General features: G+C 39.0%; 1 protein-coding gene across 1 annotated transcript; it reads right to left on the minus strand.

Moving 5' to 3' along the window:
* Positions 1-1,789: 1,789 nt before the first annotated feature.
* slc5a5 (solute carrier family 5 member 5) lies at positions 1,790-15,968 on the minus strand. Its single transcript, XM_079157480.1, has 16 exons — positions 15,836-15,968; positions 14,528-14,934; positions 14,029-14,094; positions 13,810-13,861; positions 9,890-9,957; positions 8,173-8,327; positions 7,365-7,505; positions 6,424-6,553; positions 5,939-6,027; positions 5,406-5,518; positions 5,068-5,138; positions 4,803-4,889; positions 3,700-3,902; positions 2,884-2,981; positions 2,551-2,636; positions 1,790-2,023 (listed from the first exon to the last, which is right to left on the minus strand). The coding sequence occupies exons 2-16, from the start codon at positions 14,873-14,875 to the stop codon at positions 1,907-1,909; spliced, it is 1,824 nt and encodes a 607-aa protein (XP_079013606.1). The 5' UTR covers positions 14,876-14,934; positions 15,836-15,968; the 3' UTR covers positions 1,790-1,906.
* Between the last annotated feature and the right edge of the window lie 5,124 nt (positions 15,969-21,092).

A 21,092-nucleotide genomic window follows, 5' to 3' on the forward strand; every position in this document is an offset into this window, starting at 1 on the left:
CGCGACTGGAAATGAACCTCCTGCCTGCGGCCTCCACAGTAAACGCCTTAAACAGCTGGAGAATGCCGCCCTGCAAACCACTTTAATATCACAGATGGAGACGGAATCCGGAGCGGACGCCGGGAGGTGCACGGAGCAGCAGTCCGGGGAGGACGAGCAGTTGAACGGCTTGTCCTTGAACCACCAGTCGGCCCCTCCGCAGCTCAGCGCCGACACCGAGGCGGATGATGTGGATTCGGGTGGAACTGTTGCCAATGAGCGGGTCGAAGAGGAAAGGACCCTGACGGACCATTTAAACAAACGGCTGCTCTCCTCGTTTCTGGAGAAGCTTAACGAAAGGGACCTGGCGCTTCCCGGTGTTCAGCGCCTGGACTGTGCAGTAGCGGACGAGGACTCTAACAGGGCCGCAGATGAGTGGTGAAGCACCGGGCTGGGGAAGAGCTGCAGAGGCAACATGGAGGTGTTTGAGGGATTCAGGACCAATGTGCACGGAAGCACAATCCCACAACAATAAAGAGATGATTTCAGTGAGATCTACCGAGTTATTCTGGAAGATCGAGTGTCTGGAAATGTTATGCTTACTTTTGTATTATGAGGATGAGTGAACGATTAAGAAAATGCAATAAATGACCATGTGATGTGAAGCGCTTTTGTACTTCTTGGTTACATGTATCTGGCAGCCATAATGGACGTGTGGCAGCCATGTGTGTGCATCTACATTTTGAAGTGACATTCAATCATCAGCAGGTGTCAGTATACACCAACATATAGCCTACTGTAGCACACCTTAATACCATTATCAATGGCAGGATAGCCTTTTATGAAGGGCCTTAAAATGAGAGATTAATTAAGAAATCGTATACAGACTATCCTACTTCATTAGGTAATTTTCCTAAAATATAAGATAATATGAAGCACCTAAAGCTCAAGTTACTTTCTTTAAGCCTAAATCTACAAATTAGAAATGTATGGTTAAAACCGTTTGAACATGAATTAAAAAAAACTATACCACGCTCTACAAAGACGTGACCATATTTTCAACATCAGAAAGATTTATTACGACTTAGAATGGAAGGAGAGACAATAGAAATAAAATAAGTACAATATTTGAATTTAAAATAATAGAAATTAAACAGTATTTTGAGAACATACCCATACAACTATGGGCACATACAACATTAATTGCCAATTTCTAGGATACCGGGGACTTTATTCATGAGTCACAGATGAAAAAAGCTTGTAATGTGGATAATAATTTTTATAACAACAATTTCATGTATTGCTGTTATATAAGTTGTGCTTTAGGCATGTACTATAAAACCTACTTGAAATAGATTAAAGGTGTTGGAAACTGCTAATACCACTGGTAGTTGTACCGATGTAACTCTTGCTAAATGGCGGCAACTGTGGCAATTATAGGATAAATGCGATTTACATGGAAAGCCATACCAGGCATCACAGGCAAAACAGATCAATAACTGGTAATGCACACACCCACAGTTTACCCCAGGCCACCTGTCACGTATCCATTCCAACTGGTTGAAGTGCAGGTGTGCATTGCTCCAGATATGGAACATACCAGAATGAATATTGTGATGAAAGAGCCTTTCGGCATTACAGGAATTCAAATAAAACCTGAGGGTTTTTGATTAGAGTCTATACCCTCCTTGGCACAACAATAAAGACCTTCACTTTCCAATAACATTTTAAGGATTTTTCTTTTTTAATAATATTTTGTTTTCATTAAACATAGCACCAAATGTGGAGCAGACTTAGAAAGAGACAACACTGAAGGAATGAAGAGTTTAATTGAGTGTTTAAAACATAGTGATACAAAGCTTACTGCCACTGGAGACGATAACCGCCCATTACTGCTATTTGGAATTTTTAAAATGCTGTTCAACACCTAAACTCTGAGTGGTGATTCAATATTCCCAACATCTGTTGGTTCTTCTTCTTTTGCTTCTTCTTCATGCATCTCCATCAAAGGCACAAGCTGTGGTTTATCTGTTACCTCATCTCCCTGCAAAAAAAGACCAAGTTATTTTGTTAAGTAATAACATATTTATTAATTTCTTTACCTGGTAATTGCTTTATAACCCACAGGCGGCTGCAGCGTATCCCAGCATGCATTGTGCAGAAGACAGGGAAACATTCTGGACATTGTTCCAGTCTTAAACAAACACAGCCAGTCAATAGATCCACAATTGTATACACGCAGTGACAGTCAAAAATAATCTATTAACAAAATACAGGTGTTACAGTCTTAGCAGGGATTAATTTCATTGTGCAATTTACAAAATGGATCTATAACCCTTCATTAAGAGTCTCAGATGAAAGCATGCCCACTCCATACAGACAAATGTGAATCCATAAAGTCACAATCCAGTATGTTACCTAGCCAAGATTAAAAAATAAAAGAAGATAATATCTTGTATTTATTAAGATGTCTGGTTCATCCTGTTCAACTTTAAACCTACATGCTGAAGGTGTATCTACTCAAGTAAAACGACGGGCACCAAAGTCACAAGCTTGTGATATAGTACTTACTCTGTGCTTTGATAGGACCTCTACTTGCTTTTTGTCCAGATCCCACCACAACAAACCCTCTTTAATATGAATCCTCTTAGTTGGTCCTGTGTGTAGAGAGAAACGAGAGAAATGTAATGTAATGTCACCACAAATAACAACAGACAGAAGTGTCAACAGAGTTGAATCACATCTCTTTGATATAGTATCATAAAATGGAACATTAGAAGCTTGGATTGCACAGAAACTTGTGTTGCATGGCATTGGTTGTATATCTAAAATGCTGGCAACTCAGTGTAGTATATTTAAACAGCAGTTCTGAATGTGTCCTTGTGTGGCTTTTTATCTTCTTACCTGTTGCATAGCTCACTATCAGCCCAACTAGAATGACCGAACCAGTTGCCATGGCACCAAAGTAGAGGTAGGACAGGGAGTAGAAGTCAAGCAAGCCCCTAGTTTCAGAAAAGAAAGGGTTTATTAAAATATTTATTCAGTTTTATTGTTGGAACACAAATCTAGTTTAATGACAGGCTGGGTTTTTTATTTACTGCACTACACTTTACTTATTAATGGAAGCGTTTCCATTGCCTCTCAACAGCTCTCAACATGGCGACGCCTGAGCCGACGGCTCGTAGCTAACAGTGCCAACAGTACAAACTACAGCAAACGTGCTGACAGAGCTAACAATGCTAACCGGAGGGGGAAGCGGAGGGTACGTTCTATGCTTCCGCGACGATGCTGTCGGTAAGGACGGCGTTATCAGCTGTAAGCTCCACATGAGAGCAGTAAAGAGACACGACTGTGAGCTAGCCAGTGAGGCACTCTGATATGCACAAACATGCACTAAAATATATAGCCGGGCGGGTCGTGCTATGTCAACAAAGCAAGGGGAAGCTCGGACAATAACGCACACAGAGGGAGAGTGACTTCATTCTCTGGTTAGGTAGACAGTACTCAACTATATCTTTACATATCAAATAGGTGGTGCTGCTATATTAATGCTATGAATGTCGTATATTGCTCCTTCAATGAAATCATTCATCATTTATATTTGTATTCATTTTAGTACAAATAAATTGTAATTATAGATGCTGTTCTCCATCTTTAACCAATGTAAACCACATGGGGAAAACATTCTGTGTCAGTGCAGGCCTTGCTGAACTCACTGACCCCTGGTCATCGGGGTAAGGCAGCGTGGAGATGGAGTGTTGGTCCTGGGGACGGCTGCTGTTCAGGGTGATGTTGCTGGGCCCACACTCGCCTGTGTAGTAGGGCAGCACACCCATGGTCTCCTCACTGGGAGGGTAAAGAGTTGAACCAACAGCCAGCCACAGAGAGACACAGAAGCCCACTATGATTCCTGAGAACGCCCCCTGAAAGACCAAGTACAACTTTTAGCAAAAGACGTCGGGCAATTTGAGGCAAACAGGATGCCACACATTAGTTGGACTTAATTTTATATATATATATATATATATATATATATATATATATATATATATATATATATATATATATATATATATATATATATATATAAAAATATATATACAATACCTGTCCTTTCTTAAAAGTTGGCTTTCAATAAAGATAACTCACTTTATTATACTGTACACTATCATACAAATATAGAGCAAATAATAAAATCATATAAATCAGTAACATCTAACGGAAGTGAAAGGCGTCGTAAAATGACTTCTTGCTGTTGATAACACAGACTGCAGTGGTAAAACTGATTTCCATTAGAACGGTTTCTTTGACAATATAAAAATTGCCCCGACACATATAGTGAGAACTCTGAAAGCTGTCTCAAGGTGGTTTGAAGTTAATGTTTATAAATAGTTTTGTTCCATTCTAAACAGTGATGTTCTTAAACAGTAAGGTATTGACATTTAGAGTTTAGTAAAATAACGTCATAATTTCAAACGCTCTGGTCAGTGTTGCATTCCTCTTTTATAAGGAGTCGTAGGGCAACACAATCATATTGTAGCTACAGCACTATTATAAACAAGAGGCATCGGCAGAGCAGAGGGAGCGAGGCCGTAAGCACTGATAGAAAAAACCCAATCCAATGAGATTCCCTCATAGATTTTGTGATTTATCATGCAAGAAACCGTGTGTCCACAACATCCTTTTATAGCTCAATCTAAAAACACTGGCTTTTACTGAGATCAATGATTTAAGGTATGCCCATATTTCTTATAGGTTTTCCTGAATAAGAGAATAATCAAATGAACTACGGTGCACAACACAGGAAAAATCAATCCACTCACCAGCCTGTTTGCTGCTGGGACAAACATCCCCAAAATGAATACACCCAGTATTGGACCACTGACCACACCCATAATAGTGAACGACCCCTGAAGAGAAAAGACAAAAGGCACTTCTGGAGACTTTATTAGAAAAAACAAAGTCAATCTTATACTGTAGTTCAGTTCAGAACTATTGCGTATTTACTATTATCGTCATATATATATATATATATATATATATGTTAAATATCATGTGATAGTGGATAGTAATATTTAAGTATTATACCTGAAGAACTCCCCAGTCCAGGAGAGAAGAGAGAGCAGCTACTGTGATACAGCTAAGTCCGTACAGGAACGCTTAAGAAAAAGAGAATAAAATTCCCCAAGGTTCCAAAATACCACCACACAAAGTAGTATCATCTATTACTGGGTCGATGTTAAATATGACATGTGATTAAATTGATAAAATGTGATTTGTACTCCAAGAACTGACGGTAGGTGCCAATGTAAATCAAGTGAGTTCTCATATGATTGTCAGTTGGTTTTAAAAGAATAGTGGTTTTAAGAATACACGCGAAGGTAAAACAATTAATAAGTGGATGTTTTCGGTGAGGATTGACCTACACAGTCCTTTCGAAATGAGTATCAATTTCTTCTGGGTCATGAGGCGCAGACGAGGCCTCAGCAGATCCTCCATTGTTACTGCAGCCATTGCATTGATACTTGTAGAGGCCGTGCTGTGAAAAAGACACGTGGTCACCAAATATCCCACAACAGCAGCTCACCGGCCATGTTTACACACTATTAGTACTCTTTCTTGTGAATATCACAGCCACTAAGGACGGCAGAATGCTCAAATATGTCTACATGGTCAAAGTGAAACGGAAGTTTCACTTTGGCACAGGAAACAATGTAAAATGTCAATAAAATAAATAACATTTCTGAGTGAAGTTTATAAAGAATGAAGAACACATCCGTCAGTATCAGTCATTTCCCCTGTCTTCTGTCCACCTGACTGCTTTGTCTCAGCGGGCAGAGAAGTTCACAAAAAGAAGCTTTTGGACGATCGTTCACGTGCATCCTAATGATACACACTGTCCCTTTAAAAAGGGGGAGATTTGTCATAAATTTATTTTAGAGAATCCAAGATTGAATACCTCAGCGTTCCGCTGTATGCGCAGGCAAGGAAGAGACCTGGAAATCCAGGGTGATTTCTGAATATGTCCAACACAAAGTACGCCATGTACTTCATCAGACGAGAGAGGGAGAGGGAAACGGTAAGAAAAAAAAAATCTATGTTAGAAACATTTATTATTTCCAGTTGTTGTTAATTGAATCAACTCAAAGTAATTCAGTAAATGAAATCTTTTTTCAAAGTCTCGAGCAACCAACAAAAGGCTCATCCTGAGTTCATCTATAAAGCACACCTCAGCTTGCAGCCCCGTTTGACCTTAGGCTACTTCCACACTAATACATTTTCCTTAGTCACATCTAAGCACGGTGTGGTAATTAGCCTAAGCAAACATCTGCAGGGTAGTAGCACAAACTTCTTAGACATATAGATGTTTCTCTTTCAATAGCTTTTAACCCTACACAGCATCATGCTTTTGTCATCTTGGGTCAATATGAGTGTCTTGAGTACCAGATCCGGAGCAGAAATTCTCCCAGACATCAATGGATCACAGTTGATGTAATAAGCAAACATGACGATGCCGCAGGTTGCTGCACTGCTCACAACGAGGCACAGACCCACTTGATTCACAAACAGCGCCCTGCAATCAAAAGCAAACATCAGTATCGTGACCCAGCTTCATTGTTGGACTTCTGCATATTCACTACTCACTTGTGTGGGAAAGATACAACTTTAGATTTGCCTGATGATGGTTTTATTATTATACAATCTATAATTGCAAGAACTTTGGTGAAACCTGAAGGGCTGTATGTTTTTGGGAGGAATTAGATGCTCATTGATGCCTTGCATGTAAATTAAAGGCTTGACTGTCAACATTCATTAATTCACTAAACCACTTATGAATAATCTTACAGAGGAATATCTTCATGAACATTTTAGAAAAGATACAAAAAATGTAATATCAAATCTCTGATGATTATTTGCAATGAAACAATGTATGATAATATAAAAAGGTATGAGAATAACCCTTGAGAGAACTACTAGTTAGTTGTTCTTTTCACCTTCAGGAAATGAATGTTGAATTAATGATGTTGACCTAAAACAAACATCAGCCGATATGTGAATACCTTCGTAAATAATGAAACCTTGCTCTACAACATAGGCTGTTAAAGTTACACCCTTTATCCAAACACAGTTTAGGAAAAAAACATGTCTGTTATTGTAAGGAATAATGGTGGCGTGTGGTAGATGCGGGTCACAATACTGTTTGGTGTTTAGTCCAATACAAATCCTTAAAATGTCTCTTTGGAAACCAGAAGGTGACTTCACAGATGCTACATTGTTGTGATCCACAATCCATGAACTTAACCTAAATTAAATTCATGCAACCTTTTAAATTGCTGTTCTAAACACCTAATAATTATGTGAATGACAAACAGGTCTCCACTCACCACTGGGCATCTTTTTCTGTTCTGCAGGAGATGTAGCGCTGGACTTGAGCTTGGTTTACCCCGTACATGGACAGCCAAACCGATGCACCTCCGACAGACAGGCTCCAGAAACTATAGCGCTGCCGTGGGTCAACGCTAAAACTGTTGCAAAATATTATCAATCAAATCAGTGACACTCCACACTTCACAGGCTCTTTTCATTAAAACATCTGGAGTTTAAGTTTAGGTATAGTTTGACAAAAAAAAAAATCTTAAATCCAGGTCCACTTACTAACTTTTTTCAGAGCTTTTGACAGCATGTCATGGATTTACAATTTCTTCCCCATGTTAAAGCACCTGATATGTGCTTTTACACATATCAGGTGCAAAAGCACCAGTCAGGTCAGTTGTCATCACTGGACTTTAGAATGGGACTTCAGTGCCGCGACGACAACTGGAGCAAACTCTCCACCAAGAAGAAAGTGAAAGGTGGAAAGAAAACCTGGTGAGCGGGCCTTGAGTTAAGATTTCTTTTGTCAACCGTCTGTTTCCCAGGTCAGGAATAAACTTTTGTGCTTAACTGTAAGTATACTTTTACTAGGATTAACATGTAGTATTTCCTGTTTTTCATTTTTCATATCAGCCTGAAATAATCCAAAATGTAAGCATCATTATCTAAAGGTACTTGATACGACTGGCAAGGACCTGCAGTAGGACTATGATAATATTCTATTGTGTGAGCATCTTAATGTCTTCAAACAGTAATGTGGGGTTATCCAGATATTCATGCATTGAAATGGAAGGGAAACAAAATAAACAGTGTTTTTACTCATTGAAATTAATCCGTGATCCATTTTTGGCGATTTCGAGCACCATTGCAGGTCCACCAACCAGAACTGTACCGTGGATGAAAATGGCCACGAAGCCAGCCAACATGACTATAATCTGGAACACATCAGTCCAGATCACAGCTTTCATGCCACCCTGTTACAGACAGATGATGTAAGAGACAGACAGGAAAACCCACCACAATACATGAGACATTTACAAAAAACTAATTAAGGGCAAAATGTATTCCTCTGTTCCACTAGTTTCAATGTTACATAGAAGTCTGTGCGTTAAGAACTTGAGAAAGACGTTAAAAACTGCACAACTACTTTTTCACATTCACCAAATTGAAGCAGGCGTGTTTGTCGTATTGTTTTTTGAAAGATCCCAAAATTGTGTGAGTTGGAAGGGGGTTTCAAACACCATTCAACCATCCAACAAACACTTTGGATGAAACGTATTGAAACTACAGACAATAAATCAATTTCAGTCATAGGAGAAGAAGCAGGAAGTCCTGAGTTGGGTCAATCAAACATCAACTGCCTGATGTAACTGCGGCATTGCTAGGAGGACACAGTAACATTGACCATACTGCTGACATGCACTGCTAAATCTTTAAATGAGCCAAAATGAACAAAGGGGTTCTGAAATGTCACATTAATGAAACAACTGTTAACGTGTTTATCCAGGAGTATTCCCAGCATGCCTTACCCACTCTGTCTTCCTATGATGATATGGTCAATGCTATTTCTGCCACAGTATCTCAAATATTCATATTCAAGTTGCATAAGTAAAAAACGAAATGGATATGTAGACCTCATAAATAACTCTGGAGGAATTCTGAGATGTGAGGGTACGGACGAGAATATGTCAGAGAACTGAGCTCAAGTGGCATAAAACTAATCTGAAGGTTGATCTTGAAATTTGTAAAATGCAGTCTACTCTTATAACTATGAAACTAAATGTTCCCCAACAGTCTTAGATTTCACAGTAAGTTGAAAATAATTAAAATAAAAAATAAATCAGATTAAGAATTGTATTTTAACTTCTCACAACATTTTATGTACACTTTCTTCACCTCTTAAACAATGTTTAACACAAAATAGTAATGTGTCACTTCCAGCCCATGCATTTTAATGACCTTATTGAAGTAGTAGGCTACAAGAGCTCACACCCTCCACCTGTTCTCTTGACTGCATCCCCATCAAACGGTTTATATCTGTTGTTCATTGTCTTTTGGATGACCTGGTTAACATCATAAACTACTATCTACTACTAACTAACTACGAACGACTACTATCCAGGACTTTCACAGCCTTCATCAAGTGTGCTGCCCTCTACTCAATACTTATAGCTGTGATGCATTCTCCTACCCCAAAGACACGAGTTTCCTTGTGTTCATTCACATTTTTAAATTTAAAGATATTCAAGTTCTCTCTGTAGTCCCACAAGGGTCAATCCTTGGCCCATTGCTTTTTAGTCTATACATGATCCCACTACGTAATATCTTAAAGAACCGTAACTTATCCAATCAATTATATGCAGATGACATGCAGCTTTATATCTCTCTTTCTCCTAATGGCCTGAGCACAATTGACAACCTGATAAAATGCATAACACACATAGATTATTGGATGGCAAAATAGGTCATGTCTCTTTAAGAGCATCTAGCTAAGAACCAGGTGGGTTTGATGAGATGGAAAAAAATACTTCCTTACCAGTGTGGTGTACAGTGTGCAAATAATCCCAGTAGAAAACAGAGACACCCACATATTGAGTCCAGTAGCTTAAAAAAACAAAACAGTGTTAATATAGAATATACAGTTAATTTACCATCTTATACTTATTTTGCAGTAAAACGTAACAAGCCCTGCTTTGTATCAAATTAGAAATAACATGTTCTTGACAGTAAATTAACATTATTATTTTATAATATATCTTATAATAACTATTATTATTACTATTATACCAAATTATACTCTAATTAGAAACCAAATAGGAGATCCTGTTACATAATGACACATTTTAGATTATATGAAATCATATACAATGCCGTGTCACATCCACTAGTCAGACACTATTCTACCGTTACTACCAAATTATGATTTGATTAGACACCACATTTAAGGAACCAACATGGGCCCTATATAACACAGGCTGTACTTAGACAAATGTAATGACTTATTAGATCGGACATAGCCTTTTAGTCAGACAAAACACTGAGATCTCAGGGGACTATACATTTATTTGGACTTAATTTAACATAGTTTCACTTTCTTGGAGGGTCATTTGTTGCTCATTAGAAGAAAACTGTACCGTAAACTAAAGTCAAACCACATTGGGTCACTACTTCCCACGTTCCTCGTAGCCTGGATGTTCTCCAGAGTCCTGTGGAGTTTGTAGGAAGAGGCCTCATACATGCTTCCTCTACGCTCATACCAATTAAGACATCAGACCATTTAATGCCACGTCACTATCCGACCACAGTTTGTCAACATTATGGACTATGGAAGCTGCCAAGACTTGCCTCTTTATTTCCCACACTTAGACCCTTATTACACTTTCTTAGAGGTCAATAATCTACAGATTACTACAGAACTGTACCATACATTTAAGTAGAAATCCATTTTATTTCCCATAGTTAGACCCTTAAAAAGTTTTTAGTAATTTATATACCTAGTCATACTAATGCCTGATGGATACTGCTGTGGCTGTGCGTCGCATTCTTTGCAGGCTGGTGCGGGCACCTTTTACACCCGGCAGGCATACATGCGGTGGATTGGGTGTGGCATGTCATTTATTTTTTATATCAGAGAGATAGACAGAATGGCAGACAGACAGAGAGAGAGAGAATGACAGAGACTGTGACAAAGAGAGAAGAGAGAGAAAGAAAGCGAGAGAGACCGACAGACATACAGACAGAGAGACAGAGAGATAGAGAGAGAGGGAAAAAGAGAGACAGAGTCAGAGAGAGACAAAAAGAGAAACAGATAGACAGAGAGACAGACAGAGAAAGAGAGAGAAAGAAAGAGAGACAGACAAAAATACAGACAGACAGACAGACAGGAGGTCTAACAATGCCTTTGATTGAATATCTCCAAGTCATTTTTGTGTGTGTGTGTGTGTGTGTGTGTGTGTGTGTGTGTGTGTGTGTGTGTGTGTGTGTGTGTGTGTGTGTGTGTGTGTGTGTGTGTGTGTGTGTGTGTGTCAGTGTCTCTGTGTGTTTATCAACTGCACTAATTAGCTCATATCAAACACCTGTGTGTTACATTGAGATAAAGCTGACAAAAACCTGTCAAACTAATTCTCAAAACTCACATAACCGTGGCTCCTATTGCTTCGATATCACAACTTGAGAGGAAGGACGACTTGATGAACAGATACTGTGAGAATTGTGTCTGTAGTCTAAAAAATGTGGCTTTCTTGGTGATCTAGAAATGTTGTACGGTTGTCTGTGCAAGATGTTCTTAGAGTAAGAATTTACATTGGTCTCTATGGAGCAGATAGTTGGACTTTCTTTTCTGTGGCCAAATGTGTAAATCTGTTGGATTCCATTGTCATATATCTACGACCTGGACAAGATTAGCTACATTTTGATGAAAAAAAGGATGCACGAAGAGTGAAAATGGTGGAAATGGTGGCAAAATAAAAGTAATTTTTTCACAAGTTTCTGAAGCTCCTCTTCAATCTGGCGATGACATCACCAACTCTGAGCTGCGCAATACACACACATTATAAACTCAGAAAAGGACTGAAAAAAATAATAAAAGTTAAATTGTGACAGTTCAAAAATATATCAGTAAAATATATCAAAAAGCTGAATCATACAGTAATAGTTCAGGGTTTTTCCAACATTTTAAATGGTGTCTGTAGCTAAAAGTATGAGGGAGGAGAAGGCTTTCAAAGTTGAAGAAGTTTTAGAGGATTTGAGAATTTTCTCCATCGAGATCCCATTCAAAAGAAATGTGCAAAAAGCTTAATAATTCAGATAATTCATAGCACCCCTCTCCTTAAAGAGCTGAACTTTTTGATAGTTGAACGATTTCTGTAGCTTAAAAAATGCAGAAGAAGAGTGTCAAAAAATGTACAGAAGAAATATAATAAAACAGAAGAATAAAGATTTGAAGAACAATAGTTGTAATGCTGTATCCAAAAAGAAAAATCCCCTCCCCATTTCTGTATTTTAAATGTCTAAAATTGCCTAAAAATTCAATCTGATACTCATATGCGGTGAAAATAGTCTGGCAGCATGTTTAAGTTTACTGTTGGTCCACACTGCAGTTGTTTGTACTGCAATGTTTATATCTACATCTGTTTTGTTTTTCTTGTTTATTGGAGATTTGTGTATGTACATCGAGAGCGAAGTGGAAACCGGAGTCAAATTCCATGCATGCGTACTGAACATGCTAACGCTAAGCTTGCAGCCTAGCCCGCATAGTGACCAGCATAAAATGAATATAATGGTGCACATTTTTGTTTGCTTTATTGAGTAGTACAAGTACTTGCAAAATATATAGTCAGTGTGACGCCTCACTTTGATTTTGTCGATCATCTCGCTTTGTATAAAACGAAACTTACATACAGCCAGAGTTTTATACAGTATAATTCTGTGTAATATAGAGAGGCTACCCTATGTTTATCCTTAGTTGTCTATGTCAGGCTGCAATTGCAGAAATTGCAAAGATATATCAAACCCTTGATGGACATTCATCCTTTCCTGATAATATTTATTTTTAATACTATATTTACAGGCGTCCACCATGGCAGACCATCTGAAACAGGCTCCTGGCTGAGGATGGCTTTTAAAAAAACATTAAAACAATTTAAATGAATATTTGCGTACAGATTTCTTCTAATGAGCAACAAATGACCATCCAAGAAAGTCAAACTGTGTAAAAGCCAAATAAATGTATTGTCCCCTGAGATCTCAGCGTTGACTAAGAGGCTATGGCCGATCTAATATGTTATTTCATTCACCTACAGCCTGTGTTGTCTAATAAGCTAGGGCCCATGTTGGTAGCATTAAATTCACCACACTTTGATGACTGAATATTTTTGATTACATTTCTCAAAATGTGTGATGTCGAAAGCCTCCTCTTGAAAAGTTTGACATTTATAAAACATTGTCCTCCCTGCAGCATGGTTATTTAAACATTATTCATCCAATATGCTCACCATTTTAGATGAAGCTGTAAAAAAGGTTAAATGGTGTGATGCATTAATGTGTAAAGTCACTACTGTTGTAGCTGGTAAATGTGGAACTAATTTAAACTAATTTAAACAATGCTGGTGGCTACATCCCAATGTATTAGTTGATTATATTTTTTATTGAAATTCTGACTCAACTAAAGTCAGGTGTAACTAAATCAGTCAGAAATATATGTAGGTCTAACACAACATTTCACCACAGGTTAACCTTGCCAGGGTGTTGTTAGTAAAAAATGCAGGGAATCTCTAACAAGAAATACACTTCTACCTGTGATAAAGTGGTGAATTCATGGAGACATTTAAAAAATCATAGAGAAAGATCAACTAAATACAAACAATTGTGAGAATATGAGAATAATCAAAATGCCAAATAAATAAAAACATCCTATCAATACATACAGAGAGAGGAGTATCAGCTGATCTTTCCTACCTTGGTTAAGGATCAAGGCAGGTGCATAGATGACAATCCCTGTGTAAAGCAGCTGGGAAAAAGGAAAAACAAGGAAATCAACAAATACAGTGACAACTTTTGTGAGGTTTCAGTTTGTGCAAATGAAAGACCACGTGTGCGTGAAAAATGTGACATCGTCTTTAAAACACTGAACACAACTTTGAGTGATATCAGAGAACACAACGATGTCTGTCATACCGTTGCCACCAGAAACTGGATACTCCCCAACAGCTGCATCCCTCGGCCAAATCTCATCTTCAGATACTGTGACCGGCAGACGACAACAGTTACAACACAGCACAGTATCTCTGCACACATTCCTCATCCTTCCTCACCTCTTATATTCATCCCACACATCAGACCCACAGGTGAATTTTAAAATGTTGACAGAAAAATCCATCCGTCTGTGATTGGTTAGAAACACTTACTCGTATAGTATTTGTGTTCAGTTTTTTTTAAACCCTTAAATCAAACCACTTTCTTATATTATTCTCCTGAGAATATTTATACAGTTTGGTCCAGATTCTACAACCACTTCCATCAAAAAAGAATATATCATATCTAAATAAATACAAATTTAAATCTTTAGACCTTTGCAAACAGGTCACATGGAAGTGAAATATACCACATTGTTTACATTATGCTCCCCATCAATTCATGACTAAAACTGGGGTAATAACTGGAAGCTCATTATGACCTGATTGGTGCTGGTGATTCCCAGTCGAAAGAAAACTGGCATGAAAAGGTAAGCTGTCAGCAGGGAACTGATGCTTTGTCCGAGGCACATGTAGAGGAATTTAAAGCCATAGCGAGACGCCTCGGAGGGAACACCAAGAACCTGGACTGCTGACATAAAACTGGCACAGAGCGACAGCCCAACAGGCACCGCCGGCATGCTCCGACCCCCGGTGAAGAAGTCATCAGCAGTGGCGTCCCCTGGCCTCTTCTTCAGGGCCTGGAAAAGTCCGATGGCCATAGAAACCAACAACATGGTAGAAAAGACTGCGTAGTCGGCAAAGGTGAAGCCTGCAGACTGCTCCTCCATTATTTTTTACTTTGGTGCCCTCTGCCTTGTAATTTGGTGGATCCAGATGTTTAGCTGATCTGTGAATTAGAGTCAAGTAGTGACCATACATTGACTGACACAGGGCATTTATGTAATTTATTCTTAGTGATAACTTTCCGATTTCTAAATCATGTGATAACTTGCCACACTAATTTGTGGTAAAATGCAAAAGTCGGCTTTCACTGGGTGTAACAATTTCCAATATTACTGGTGATTTTACTGTTATGAAGTTTAAAAAAATAACTTTTAAAATTACTTTAATAATATGTTACTTAATGTAATTTCCCCAGAGACCGACTCAGCTGGAGGTAGAGCCACAGTTGTAAGACACTGAACCCCTAGGAGCCCCTGATGGTTAAGCCCGCACATTGCATGGCAGTTCGCTGTCATTGGTGTGTGTGTGTGTGTGTGTGTGTGTGTGTGTGTGTGTGTGTGTGTCTGTGTGTGTGTGTGTGTGTGTGTGTGTGTGTGTGTGTGTGTGTGTGTGTGTGTGTGTGTGTGTGTGTGTGTGTGAATGAGAGTCTAATTGCTATAAATGTAGTCAATTTACCATTTAAGTCACTGTAACTTGAAGTTATCCTGTGGAGATTTTTTTATATGAAAATTGAGTTACATTTATTTATTGTCATCAAGATGTGGATGATTACTTTTGTTTTGTTTTCAATTATAAAAAGTCGAAAGTCGAAAAGGTGGGATCTCCATATTTTTCCAAGCATGAATAAAGGTATAATTTAACTAGGGAAAAGGAAGTTAAGTATGCTCCGACCACAAAATATTTTCATTAAGTAAAAATCTAGTTCTAGAAGGCACTGTGAATAATCTAAATAAAATGTGGTACGTTACACATCGGGTTCTTAGAGTTCTTAGAGTTGCAGTAAATAACTAGTGTGAACACTCAATAATTCTGCATTAATAAAAAAATTCAAGAGGTGCTACTACCTGTCCCATTGCTTCCACTCAGTGAAAAAAGATGCAGTAGCGCCGAGATCGAAAGGTGGCCGATAGTATGCTGTTGTTCTGCGGTATTTACCGATCCCTGGAGTGGGATGCCACTGTGTTCACCACTATGTTCAGTGGTATGTACCGATCCTTGCTGAGAGCGCCTCTTTAAAGCAAAGTGCGCGCTTGCGTGAGGCGTGCGTGTTCCCTTGTCGTCTACCCCTATAAAAGCCACTCAGGTGTGTGTGGTAAAAGGACAAAATAAGTTGCACAGTCAGATCTTTACAGTGCATGAGCAAACGCAAAATGCTGGTGCTTTCTGCAGCGCATGATCGCTGTGCGTGTGTGTGTGTGTGTGTGTGTGTGTGTGTGTGTGTGTGTGTGTGTGTGTGTGTGTGTGGGGCTGTTTACGTTAACACGGTTGCTGTTGTGTGCGTGTACTTATGAGAAGGATGGATAGAAAATTGAGGTGGGCAAGAGAGGAAAAATGAGAGGGTAATTATTATTCTAAAATATTATTCTGTCTGTTACTGTGTTTAAAACTACGGCTGAGTCTATAGACTTCTTACCATTAATCTGATGATTCATTTCTTGATGAATCAATAATTGTTTAGTCCACAAAATATAGGTACAATATACATATTGTTTTGTCTGAATACAAGATGTTCATTCTAGCCTACCCATGAAAACATGAAAGTATTCATTTAACGAGCTGGAAACGGAGAAATCATAAAATATTTGCTGAAAAAAAGGCAAAGTGATTCATTGACCTTTAAAATGCACGCTTATTTTTTTTTAAATGTTGATTAACAGAAGTAATTATATGAAATAAAAATACAACAGCAGCATTGACCACATGTTCTCAGAGTCCGGTAATTTGGATGGTGCAGAAAGTGGATGAACTGGATGTCACAATATACCTTAGTGTTTTGGTAGCAATAGGCGAGCCTGGCCCATAACAATGAACAAATCAATCTTTATGAATATTCTAACTTAACTATTCCCAAAATAAACAAAAAAAAAATACAGGCAGCTTAACTCCCTGACAGATAAAAGAGTTATAGAGTTTACATCTATCTATCTATAAACAGGAGAAAATAGGATGAAAATAATGGCTTCTCACCCCTACAACTATACCCGGACTGCCTTTAGGCTAAATTGTACGTGTCAAAAAATCCGATCATTTTGAGGCTGTTGATGCTGATTTGCTCAGAGTAGTTATCTATTATCTTATCTTAAGTCTATTATCGTATCTTCAGTCGGACCTTGACCCCATGATAAGCAGCTTTCTGTCTTTGACTGCTCAGTAGAGCTATTGCACATGATTAATATCTCACATTGGATGTTTTCCAGTGGCTTTCAAGACTGCTATGATACCGACTCTTCTGAAGAAAACTCTAGATGCCAGCAACATGAATACTTTAGTAATACTAATATATTTTAATTTCCTTAGATCTTCTTCAGCTATGAGACTTATGATACACTTCAGTCCGGCATCTGATCAAAATTAGCACAGGTAGATCTCTCCTCCAACTGAATGCTATCATTCTATATTTGGAAACCATGTAAATATCTACTCATCTCTTTATCTCAGTGCTGCATTCAATGCAGTCAGACAAGAGCTCTTCGGAGAAAGGTTAGAACTATGGGTTGTGCTCTCTGTAGCAGGTCAAGGACCCAAACGCAGATGTGTAGATGGGTGTGGCAGACTGGTGATGGGGAAAGGAGGGAAAGTCCGAGCACATCTGGTGGATGGAAGGCTGCAAGGACTTTTCTTAAATATCTTCGTTCTATCCACATAGATAATGTAAAGCTCTCTGGACAGAATGAGTAAAGCAGCATTAACGTACTGACGGTAGAGAGACAATCATATTTGTGACAGCAGCAAGATGATAGGCCAACGATGTCCTTGTGTCGTTTGTGCTATTGGCTAGAGAGACCAGCTGATCTAGACCAGCGGTCCCCAACCACCAGGCCGCGGACCGGTCCGCGGGTCATTTGGTACGGGCCGCACACAAAGAATAAATATTATATTATTTTCGTTTTATTGATTATCAGAGTCTGAAAGAAGTTTTATTTAGAAAAATGACCGGATTCTCTCCCAATTTCATCCGTCTGTGCCTCTCGACACATCAAGACGCTCATCTCGGTCACTTGATACGTTACCTCAAAAATGAAGCCCGCAAGTTAGCGAAAATGAGTACCAAACTTTTGGAGAGCTTCTTTGCAAAGGGGAAAAGGCCCACATAAGGAACACACTTCGGGTGTCATTGTCTCCCATTACCCCTGGATGGGACCGTCTCGTTGCAGAGAAACAAGCTCAGGGCTCTCACTGATTTAGCGCTATTGTAAGTTGTATTTTGAATGCATTTTATATTTGTTTTCATGCCGATCGTATCATTTTATTTCGTTGTGTTTATTCGCCACACCTTGAAGGCCGGTCCGTGAAAATATTGTCTTACATGAAACTGGTCCGTGGCACAAAAAAGGTGGGGGACCGCTGATGTAGACAGCTGATATGATTGATAGCCCCAAACAATAACAGCAAGGAAATAATAAGAGTGCCTGCATGAGGAGTGATGGCAGATGTATGGTAAATAAACTATGCGGTTAGGCATGCAAGAGTATTCTTCCTGTCTGAATTTACGCTAGAACTTTATGTTTGGCCATGGATGAGCCAATACGTCCGCTCTCAGTGGTGCATCTCTGTTTTTTGTTGAAAAGAACCGCAGACACTGCAAATTGTTATGCAACGCAAAGATATCTACGGATGTTTGGCTGAATCTCTCCCACACCAGGTGAAGCACTTCAAGGTTGAGCATTCCCTCGCCCAAAAGATGATTTCCTCTGGAGAGCAGATCTGCCTCATTGTTCAGTAAGCTGGACGTGGGCTATGCGCAATGACAGCAAGGGCTTGCTGCTCAACATTGGTTTATACTCTGGTTTATATAATCGACAGCTGTTTTATTGTCTGTCCTGATCACATGACAATCTCTTACAAGTGGAGAAAAATGTTCGACAGCGAGGAAATTCGTCAAGAGCTCCAGGTAATTTATATGAGCATGGCCGAGCCTCGGGGGCCAGGTCTCATTCACAGACCTCAAACACAGCTCCACATCCCGTCAGTGAAGCATCTGTTGTCACTGTTTTCTTCATAGCAACCTGGCTCAAGGGGATGCGGGTGGTAAACACAACTGGGTCTCTCTTATGATGGAGACAAACGCATTGCGCAGAAACCACAACCCACTGCAATGTCGTTGTACGTCCAGCGTTGGAAATCTCTCATTCTCAACAACCCCTGAAGAATGACAGAAATTACTGAGGTCATCAATCCTCTCAGATAGAGGCGGGCTTGTAACAAGTTTCCCCGTAGAAAAACAGCCAGCTGATGGCCAAGTTTCTCCACTTGAACTTGTGACAGAAAAGCCTGAAAACAAACTGAATGTGTGGCACTGGGTGTTTGAGAAGACAGGGAAATATTAGCCCTCCTTATTTTTTTGAATTCAGTAAAAGCTAAGGTCTCAGAAACATATACTATTTATTGTCACTTACCTGTATCATTCTGTCATTAGGTCTTTTACTGGGAAGTGGGGTTATTTTATTTCTGCTAAGCCCAACATTGTCAGCAGAGGGCACTCTGGGCAGTATACTGAGCATCAGTAGCTAACGCCAGTCAGAGCAGAAGAAAGCCGTCAGTATGCGATGAGCGAAGTGTAATCAGAACAGAGCGCTTCTGACCTGACCTGATGTATTTTCATATATTTACAGGCAAACTGACTTTAAACAGAAACATGTTAGATATAAAATCTGTATTCACTTGAGAAGCCTTAGTAACTGTAAAATGCAGAAACATTTGATTGTAGTTGGGAATGAGTTTTTTCCGCGCTTCTATTGTTAAAATGGCGGAGCTCATTGAAATAATTCTGCTGACTAACACTAATCTAGAAGACAGTCCGGTTCTATGAGAGCTAGTTTTATATATTTATATAAATTGAGGGGATGGTTTTAGCAAAGTAGTTAAGGAATGAGCCAGTGTCAGGCTGGAGAGCTAATTACATGTACTGTTATTTGAATGCTAATTGCTGCTAGCATGCTAACATATTAGCTTATGCTATCCCTCCAAAGCCACTGGGTCAGATGATAATGTGGCCAGGTTCCCAGCCTTGGTATTGTATTTTCTTGGGAAGAGGGTTAAGTGGTGAGATCAGGATGACATCATAGCAAGCCATACATGATATGCCTTAGATATTATAACATTTATTATTAGGGTTTAAATGAGTCTAGTTGGCGTCGTCTGCATATATGCAGGTTTAAGCGATACTAGTTATATCTAAAAGAACAATATGATTCATTTCCACAGCAATTGACACTGAAGCTTAAACCCCTGCTTGTCTCTCTCCGCTTCCTCCCTGCTACTGGTGCAGAGAAGGTCGACCAGATATGGGAGCACTCTGAAACCTGTGGCTTGCATCAGATTGTATATAAACTTGACAAACAGAACACAGAGTGTGAGCATCCTGAACCTGTATTTGAGAAGGTGAGAATTTAGGAAATGTAAATCTAGAATTGGACGTAGTTAACCTGAGCGAAGCCTTGGCATGTTGGCAAGAAAAAGGTAAGAAAATTGATAAATGTGGCACAAAAACCTAATATAAAATAGATCAGAAAAAATGAAAGAAACATGTAATACAAACAATAAAATGTTTGCAGTTTAAAGAAGGTGGTTTTCTAACAGCTACAACAGGAAACTGCTAAACCCTCGCAGACTGAACAGGGAAACCACAGTTGTCAGCTGGTTCTCTTTTCCTGTAATGTCAGATGAGTCAATTTCTGTGCTGAACAAAATTTGCTTTAGATTCACATTAAATGAAGCTCTTCCCTTGTATAAGCAGTCCTTTAATGTACCATATCATATTTTTCTGACCACTGTTGATTTAAAGACACAAGTTTTGTCTGTGTGTGTGTGTGTGTGTGTGTGTGTGTGTGTGTGTGTGTGTGTGTGTGTGTGTGTATGTATGCTGATTTCTTCCCACTATACTACCCCATGGAGGATGTGTTGATCAATACACCCCACAGTGTAAAAGTGCTGAATGGAAGAAAAGAATGCTGTTGATTCAGTTTTTCTATATTCTTTTTATTCTTCCTTGTAGTAGGGTTAACATTGTAACATTAAGAGCTCTTTGCATGGACTACAGTGTGGACCACAGTGTGGTACAAAAAGATAGGAATATCTGATCAGCTGTTGTTGACATATCTT

The sequence above is a fragment of the Pholis gunnellus genome, assembly GCF_910591455.1.
Source record: "Pholis gunnellus genome assembly, chromosome: 4".
NCBI classification, from domain to species: Eukaryota; Metazoa; Chordata; class Actinopteri; order Perciformes; family Pholidae; genus Pholis; species Pholis gunnellus.